The sequence below is a fragment of the Dendrobium catenatum genome, unplaced genomic scaffold (genome assembly GCF_001605985.2).
Source record: "Dendrobium catenatum unplaced genomic scaffold, ASM160598v2 fragScaff_scaffold_1288, whole genome shotgun sequence".
NCBI lineage: Eukaryota > Viridiplantae > Streptophyta > Magnoliopsida > Asparagales > Orchidaceae > Dendrobium > Dendrobium catenatum.
This window is the reverse complement of record NW_021319750.1, coordinates 463,679-472,474: the sequence shown is the minus strand read 5'-3', so window position 1 is coordinate 472,474 and position 8,796 is coordinate 463,679. Positions and strand designations below refer to the sequence as shown.

At 35.4% G+C, this 8,796-nt stretch overlaps 1 protein-coding gene across 1 annotated transcript in view; it reads right to left on the bottom strand.

The window, feature by feature from the left end:
* Positions 1-6,546, bottom strand: part of LOC110092230 (mitogen-activated protein kinase 1) — a 14,745-nt gene extending 8,199 nt beyond the window's left edge. Inside the window, exons 1-4 of the mRNA XM_028699448.1 lie at positions 6,166-6,546; positions 5,903-6,032; positions 4,711-4,848; positions 1,144-1,397 (exon numbers count right to left, since the gene is read on the bottom strand). Of these exons, the coding sequence (XP_028555281.1) occupies positions 1,144-1,397; positions 4,711-4,848; positions 5,903-6,032; positions 6,166-6,398 (755 nt within the window). The 5' untranslated portion in view covers positions 6,399-6,546. The remainder of the gene's footprint in view (positions 1-1,143; positions 1,398-4,710; positions 4,849-5,902; positions 6,033-6,165) is intronic.
* Positions 6,547-8,796: the final 2,250 nt, after the last annotated feature.

The following is an 8,796-nucleotide window of genomic DNA, read 5'->3' as shown; positions in this document are numbered from 1 at the left end:
ACACAAGAGATGAACGATCCTGGAGAAACAAATGACGGAAGCCTGGGAGGAGAATAACTGGGAGAGACGAACGACGAGAAGAGACGGACAAACGACGCCTTCTTTCCTGATATTTCTATTTCCCGGGTATCTTATTCTTCTCGGCTTCTCCTGCTCTTTCTAATTGATTTTCTATTTTCTTTGAAGAACTCCTCTTCCCGACTCGACCTGGGGCAATACAGATTGCAAGATTTTAATTTTTAGATATCACTCGGATCTTGTGTTTTGCCAGCACTCCAATGCCGGTTCCGATAATAAAGTTACATATTAGGAAATAAATTAAAAGTTTAAAACAAGTAAAAAGGTTGAACAATTCACAACTCTACTATTATCTCGCCAAGGATTGATTTTGAATAGAGCTTCCTATGAAAAAGCATTTTGTGATGTTATCCTGATAGTTATTATGAGAATTTGTTATTTTTCTGTCGTTTATTCTTTCTCAAATACTTTATATATCTTTTTAGTTTTTATTTTAAAAGAGCTATTTTAATTATTTGTGTATTTTTTATTCATAATTTTTTGTTCTCGTTAATTTTTTGTCACATAATTTACAATAATAGCATCATTATTTTGATTATTTATTTTTTTAAAATAAAATTAGTATTTATTACATCATCCAGTTCAACCCCGGATCGAACCGTGAACCTCTCACTCTTCTGGTTTGTTGCCCGGTCCAGTTTTCACAACCTCACACATCCTGGATGTTAGACCGAGTTGTGTGAGGTGTTGATCTAGTTTTAGTATAGGTTATTCCTGCAGGTTACCATAATAATATAAATGCCTATATATATGCATTGTATGAGATGTATAGATTTGAGGAAAATTTGAAATAAAGCTTTAAGATAGGTTTTCCTACAAATTTTATCTCTCTCCCTCCCCTCTCTCTCCCTCTCCCTCTCCCTCTCTCTCTCTTGCAAGAAGAGCTCCGAAGAACTCCTCCATTTTTCTTAACAAATGGTATCAGAGCCTCGTTAAGGTGATCTTGAGGCTGGATGGAAAGCAGGAGGCAAGAGAGGAAGCAGCTTGAAAGTTCCATCCAAGTGTTCATTCGCGCGTGAGTGGAAGACGATTGGAGATTTAGAGGCGGACAAAGAACGAGATCACCTTCGTGTGGACACTGGTCGGAGGCAAGTGGCTCTGATTTGCGTAAAATGGGCGGAGCTCGCAAAGGAGTGAGATCGCCCAGGTCGGGTGCTCGGAAGCGCACGGAGGAACTTGACGGAAGGCCGAGCAGGGCGCGGCGGAAGTCTGTGCAGTGTGCGCCAGTGTGAGCGGAAGTGGGTTGGCGCGATCGGGACCAGCGAGATCAAGTGCTTGATCGCGGGTAGGATCGCGTGCGGAGCACGCTTGGGCCGTGCCTGAAGTGGAGACAAAAGGCCTGAAGGAGATCGCATGTTGGCCGAGCTTGGAACATAATTAGGGCTGTGTGGATGTTGTCGTCGAGTCAGATGTGGAGGTTTCCGGCCGGAAGTTTGATAGTCAGCGACGGGCAGAAAGATGGTTCGCCGACGGTGACAAGCGGGAAGCAGAAATTGTTTGAGATAGTTGCAACTTATTTCTTGATTGTTGATATTCTTGCAACATGTATGTTTTTGACGATTCCAAATATTATTGCTTTGATTATTATTTCTTCTAACATATCTTGGATGCATTGTGTGGATGTTGTCGTCGAGTCAGATGTTGAGGTTTCCGGCCGGAAGTTTGATAGTCAGCGACGGGCACAAAGATGGTTCGCCGACAGTGACAAGCGGGAAGCAGAAATTGTTTGAGATAGTTGCAACTTATTTTTTGATTGTTGATATTCTTGCAACATGTATGTTTTTGACGATTCCAAATATTATTGCTTTGATTATTATTTCTTCTAACATATCTTGGATGCATTGTTTTGCTGTTTGTGTACTAACATTTTAGGGAAATCATACTCCATATTGTTGAAAATTTCAGATCATATCAGTTTATAATTTATTGTAAACGAAGTTTGTATTTTTCATTTTATTGAGTCTGAGAGTGTGATTGTAATTGAGTAACTGTGCACACACACACACCGGGGGAGAGTTTAAAATCTACAATTTTTAATCTGATCGTACTGTACGAAATCTTTTCGTACGGGATGATTTGATCAGTTATTTTTCCCAAACGAGCAGTCAAACGAACAGGAAGCATAAAATTTTTCTAAGTACAGATCGTACTGTACGATATAACAATCGTATGTAAGTCGTCCAGGGTACGAATTAGATGGGTCCCTTTTCGTCCAGATGAACTTGAAAATTTTCGTAACTAATCGTATCATATGATGTTGTCATCATACGTACGCCATCCAGAGTATGAAATTGTGGAGCCCCTCTTCGTCCCGACGAAGGCGAAAATTTTTCTAACTGTTCGTACCGGGCAAACTTGGTTCGTACCGGACGATCAGAGTGTACAAAAACATTTCGTATCGATTCACAACAGGTTCGTACACAATAATTTTTGAACTATTCGTACGTACGAACATACGATCGTACTGTACAATGGTGTACGCTCAAAATAAAAAATTTCAATTTTCTGGATGTTTTTCGTGTCTTTAATATAAAAGGTCCACTAAAACTGATGTGACAAAGTCTTGTCTTCATGATTTTTCAAGAGCAAGTGAAAGAGAGTGTGGGAGAGTGTTTGAGAGAGATTTCTTATAAGTGGAGTATGAAGGGTTCACAAGATTACTCAAACGTAAGGATCTCTTTGTGATTTTGATGATTACTCTTTTTTTCTTCTTTCTAGTTGCTCGTGAGAAGATCGTTGAACAAGTACTCTGCCGCACTTAGAGGGTATAAAAGGACGACGATTCTCTGCCGACACTTGGAGGGTGTGAAAGGATGACGGTTCTCTGCCAACACTTGGAGAGTGTAAACAAACGACAGTTCTCTGCCGACAATTGGAGGGTGTGAAAGGACAACAATTCTCTGCCACACCGGGGATTGGTGAAAGAGAGGTTTTGTAAAGGCTTCTCCACCTTGCTGTGGGGGCAAAAGGAGAGACATTTTGGTAATAGTGCAATACCTGAAGAGGGAGTCTTCAGGGAGTGGACGTAGGTCATATTTGACCGAACCACTATAAATCTTTGTCTTTTAATTTCCGCATTTTATTTACTGCAAATTATTTATTGTGGTTGAAAAGTTTTATTTAAAAAAAAAAACTTAAATTAACTTGCTACGAGTTTTAAAATCAGTTTTCTATTTAAAAAATCCAAGAGAAATTGCAAATTACCAATTCATCCCCTCTTGGTTAGCCTTGAGACAATAGCTTACGTTTAACAACCTATACAAAACAACAAAAATTTCTAGGTGAACCTCGGGGCAACATCCATGTAGGAGCTGGGGATTTAGCCGCAGATTGCGGGTGTTGACAAGGCAACGACCCGAATGAAAGCAGAATTTCTCTTTTCTTAATTAAAGATCGATCCGAAGGCCAAATATTCAAGATGTTTTTCTTGTTCTTTACTAAAGACCCATTCAGATATTTGAGGTAGAGCTTCCAGGTTTGATTACAAGTTGATCGGTGAGGAGGTTTATTTGATGTTGTGTGTCAGAGCAATGGATAAAATCAAGAACCTCGACGACAAGTTGTTCACGGACTCAAAATCAAATAGGTGTAGTGCAAGGTCGCAGGTTGGAGCGCGCAGGAGTGTCCGAGGAATACTGACGAGTCAGTGTTGGAGCATGAGCTGGAGTCGTGGTTTGGAACGCACGATGGAGGTCATTCGCGAGCGGGATTGAGCTCGGTTCGACGGGATTGCTTGTGGATTTAGTACATGAAGCCAATGTGGTTGTCGTAACTATATAGGTGGTTATTTGATTGTAAAACCTAGACCAAGGTGAAGATTGTGAGGTGTTGGTTTAGTTTTAATATAAATTATTCATGTAGATTACCACAACAATGTAAATGTCTAATGTCTATACATAGACATTATATGAGATGTATTGATTTGGCAAAATTTTGGAATAAAACTTTAGGATAAGTTTTCCTCCAAATTTTGTTTCTCTCTCTCTCTCTCTCGCAAAAAGAGCTCAAGAAGAGCTCTCAAGAACTCCATTTTACTTCGCACATCTCTCAGGGCAAGCTGAAAATAAAAGCTTATGAAGAGAAAACAACAAAAAAAATAAAATTGAAAGATTACCTAAATACTGTGAAAATCTTCCTGCTAAGTATTTTTTTTTTAACACTAAAGAAAATCATGCTATTAATAAAAGCTTTTATAGCAAACACAAAATACCCTTCATTAAAAAAACAAATATTATACTAGTTAGACTCAAATAAATATGTCAATTTGCCACCCCTCAAAGGCAAAACAAATGCTTAACAACACTTATGGCCACAATCATAGCAGCATAGCATATTATTATAGTAAATATACATCTTGCAATAGGCTGCAAATAAATATTTATTATATATCACAAATTTATGAATATTATTGGCTAAAATATTGAGAGAAAAGATTATTTAAGCTATCACTAGGAAATCATTAAATGATAGTTTCTGAAACTTCTTGCTGTGAAGTTTTCAGACACAATATGTATGCCACACTATGCAAAAAAAAGTATTTATTGTATATCAAACAAATATTTCATTTGAATAAAAAATTGTCCCAGTTGGATATAATGAAAGAGAGAATCTTGATTGATAATAATTCATAACCTGGCAATGTTCCTCAGACAGAGTTTGATTTGAACGAATTATCTGATGGAGATCAGTGTCCATAAGCTCATACGCAATGTATACATCATTAAATGGCTCCCTCTGGGGTGGTGGTATTATATCCCTGATTGCAACAACCTGCAAAGAATAAAGCATGTGCACCATAAATAAGGCTAGTTTTTACATTCACTTGGGAAACTATGAAAAGTACACCTCTGGACTCTGAATGTTGAAATATGTGGCATAAATTTTGAATAAAATTTCTGAAACATGTAAGAAAAGGGAAGCCTATCAAAGGAAGAGGAGACTACACATAAGCCATAAAGCATGAAAGCGTGCAATGAAATGGAACAAGATAAAATACGAATATAGTAGAACAAATGTTGCACTGTTGTGAGTGTGAAAAGAGAGAGAATGAGATGCATATGTGCATCGAGTAAACTCATGGATCGAGCAAAAGTAAACCAAAAAATAATAATAATTACACACTTTGCATATGCACACGAGTTTTACAAGCATGATCTGCATGGTTTGTGGGAAATAATTGAACAGTGAATAGCAACATTCTAGTAAGATAACAAACATAATATACCACATTATATCATTTATCCAAAATTGAAAATTTAGTTCTACCTATTTTAAATTTCTAAGTAGGGAATTTTACAAATAAAAGGCATAAATCCAATGCAATATTAATGGAATATCTCATGTCTGAAATATGGCATGGGAACATGGTTATGGAAACCCTTAAAAAATATTCTTATTTGACAAATCCCAAATCCAAATGAAAGATTTTCTTAAAAGACAGCTCAGCTTTCTTTAAAGAATCATACAGAGCACCTAACATGTTAAGAAAATAAAAAGAGTGCAGCAAATGCAAAAATCCAAGTTCATATGCATGTAATGAATCAGTAGTCTTCCATTTCAGTTCATATTCATTTCAGGCTCAAATTGTTTCTATTTAAATCGAATATGGCAGGATGGGCTTCCATGCCCGCACAAAGGAAGTATGGGAGTAAACCACGATATTCAAAAACCTTGCTCAAATACATAGCTAATTTCTCGCCAAAAGCCAGTCAAAAGGTAACCGCATCGTTACAAAAAAGTTCAAATTTGAATTGCATAACCCAAATACCAGCGTTCACGCCGCACATTCTCACAGCTAAAGAAAACAAAAGACATCTCAGCTCACGTTTTCATGATCCATATGCCGAAGCAGCTTAATCTCCCGCAGAGTCCTCTTTGCATCAATCTTATTGTCAAAAGCATTAGCAATCTTCTTAATCGCTACCTTCTCCCCTGTCTCCGAATTCGACGCCGAGCTGAAGCCACGAAAAACAGCCAACTTTATCAAATCCAAACTTAAGAATAAGCGTCTCAATGCAAAAATTTACACGAAAAATCAACAGGTATAATGAAGAAGGTGCAAAAAACAAGGAGAAATATAAATTGCACCAGACGATCCCGTATGCTCCCTTCCCGATTGGCATGATGGGTGGCTCGTACTTGGACGTGACCTCAAAAACGTTCCCGAAAATGTTATACTGGATGAACCTGCCACCATAGCTAAGCGTGGCCTGTATGCTCTCCAGCCCCGGCGGCTGTACCAAACCCGCGGCCGCCTGATGCGCGAGCGGCGGCCCCGCCTCCGCCATTTCAGCATCGGCTGAGTGGGCCGCAGCGTCCATTCCTCTTCCCCTTTACAAGAGAAAGATTAAACCCTAGACACTGTAGACAGCGAGAGACGTAGAAAGGAAAAAAAGCAGAGGCGACGGTGTTTTCGTCCTCCCTTCTACCTTCCTCCTCTTTATCACTTCGCATTTGTTTTACTCCCTAAAACTTATTCAATTCGGATATATATATATATATATTTATCTACCCTTTCTGCTCTTTCTAATTTATTCTTATCAAATAATTAATAATTTATAAATAGTTAAATTTTGTAGCGTCTACTGATTAAGTTGTTAAAAGAAGTGGCATAAAGTTTTTTTTTTTCCCCAACTTTCTGCCCTGAATATACACTTAGTTATAAATTTGAGAAATTTTTATAGGATATGGACATTAAATTCAAAGGCTTTGAAAATCGGATTGGACGACGAACCGGAAGAAGGAGAGGTTAGCAGTTCGATGGTTCGACCGAAGTTGAACCGGATGATGTAATAAATACATATTATATTTAAATATTATAATAATATCAAAATCATTTGTACCTATATACTAAAAAAATTTGACAAAATCATAATATGAAGCATAAAAGAAACATAATAAATAAATTCATTAAATTTAAAATTAAATTTATTATTGTTTTGAGCAACTGACTTCTTTGTAATCATAACTTGAGTAACAAAATCCAATATTCTCTTGATATCTTATAGTTTTCACCTATAATTGTGATGCTCTGAAGATGAAATAAATATGAGATAATAAATAAGCAAAATTTTAATTAAACAATTTCATTATAATTGAATCCACCAATATTTTAATTAAAAAATTCAAGTAGATGAAACAATCACCTAGAAGAAATTTCAAGAATGTTGTCCTACGTGAAGCATTAATGAAATTCAAGTAGGTGAAGGAGCACGAGGCGGGCGGCTTCGATTTGGAGTAGGTTTCACGAAGGAGCACGAGACGGGGGTCGGGAGGAAGTTACGTATGAACATGGAAGAAAATGAACAATAGGGTTTTTTTTCGTATAAGTTTTACCTTTTTAAACTATCATATTTAATATCAATGGCTCAAAAAACATTTGATTGAAAGCACTAGATTTTTGAAACTGGTACCAATTTTACGGTTCGATGGTTGAACTGCCATTTTGAACGCTTCGAAATTTGTTATGGAGTAAACAACAATCAGTTGGTCGACCAGTTCACGGTTCAACTAGTTGAACCGATCGGTCCGATTTGATTTTCAAAGCCTTGTTAAATTCCTCTACATTATTTATTTTTATTTATATATTATAATATATTTTGTTTGAGAATTAAAATTTGTTATGATATTTGACATTAATTTCAGTTATCTCCTAATACAATTATTTTATTACATAAACATAACTAAATTTTTAGATAAATACCGCCAAACTATTAAATAAAATAATTAAAATTTTTAACATGATTATATTTGTGAATATTTATTAACTTAATTATATTTATTTTATTTAATAATTCAGTAATATCAAGTTATCAACTAATAATATAAATTTATTTCTATAATAAAAAAAATTGACGTGTCAGCATTTTAGAACGGCGATATCCGTGGATGAAGAAGTTGCTGTCGGTTATGGAAGAGTTCCGTATGTATCGTTTTTGCAGACAGCCCTTAATTTATGCATCATTAGGCTTAGTAAACTAAATGTTCTGTAACTATCACACATAGTAAGATAGCGTGTGCGATTAAATAAATATACAAAATTGATAGAAAGTGATATTTACATTATTATTTAGGTTTTATTTGTGATAATTTTATTATTATTTTTAAAATAGTTTTTTAATACAAATTTTTGAACTAATTTTTTTTTTACTTGAAAATTATTTTAGAAAGCAATAAAATAACATCTCAAATAAATAATTATTAAACTTCATTTGGGACGTTTTTCTTACGACTTTTCTAAAGTTAAAAAAAAATTATACTAAAAAAAATTTTGTACTAAAAATAGCTTTATAAAGTAATAAAAAAACACAATATTTTTACATTTAAACTATCAACTGTATTTTTACAGTATTTTTTGAAAAATAAAGAATCACTATCTAATTAAGGATAATTTTTTAAGCTTCTTAAGGCATTTAAATTCATTCTAAACAAAAAAAAGTTGTAAGAAATTATTTAAGAGAACATTTGAACTCTGACCAATTTGAATTTATATTTTAAATGAGATTCTCATTATGATGATTCTAATGAAGCTTGAAAAGTTAGAATTCGAGGCAAAAAAAAAAAAAAGACAGCTCATCTTGGCTCGTTGGTTGAGAGCTTAGGCTTCCAACTAAGAGGTATCTAGTTCAAACCTAACTAAATGTCGCAAAAAAAGACAAAAACAATAAATGCTCATATTAGCTCAAAATCAAATTGGATAGACTGATCCAAACCCCCCTT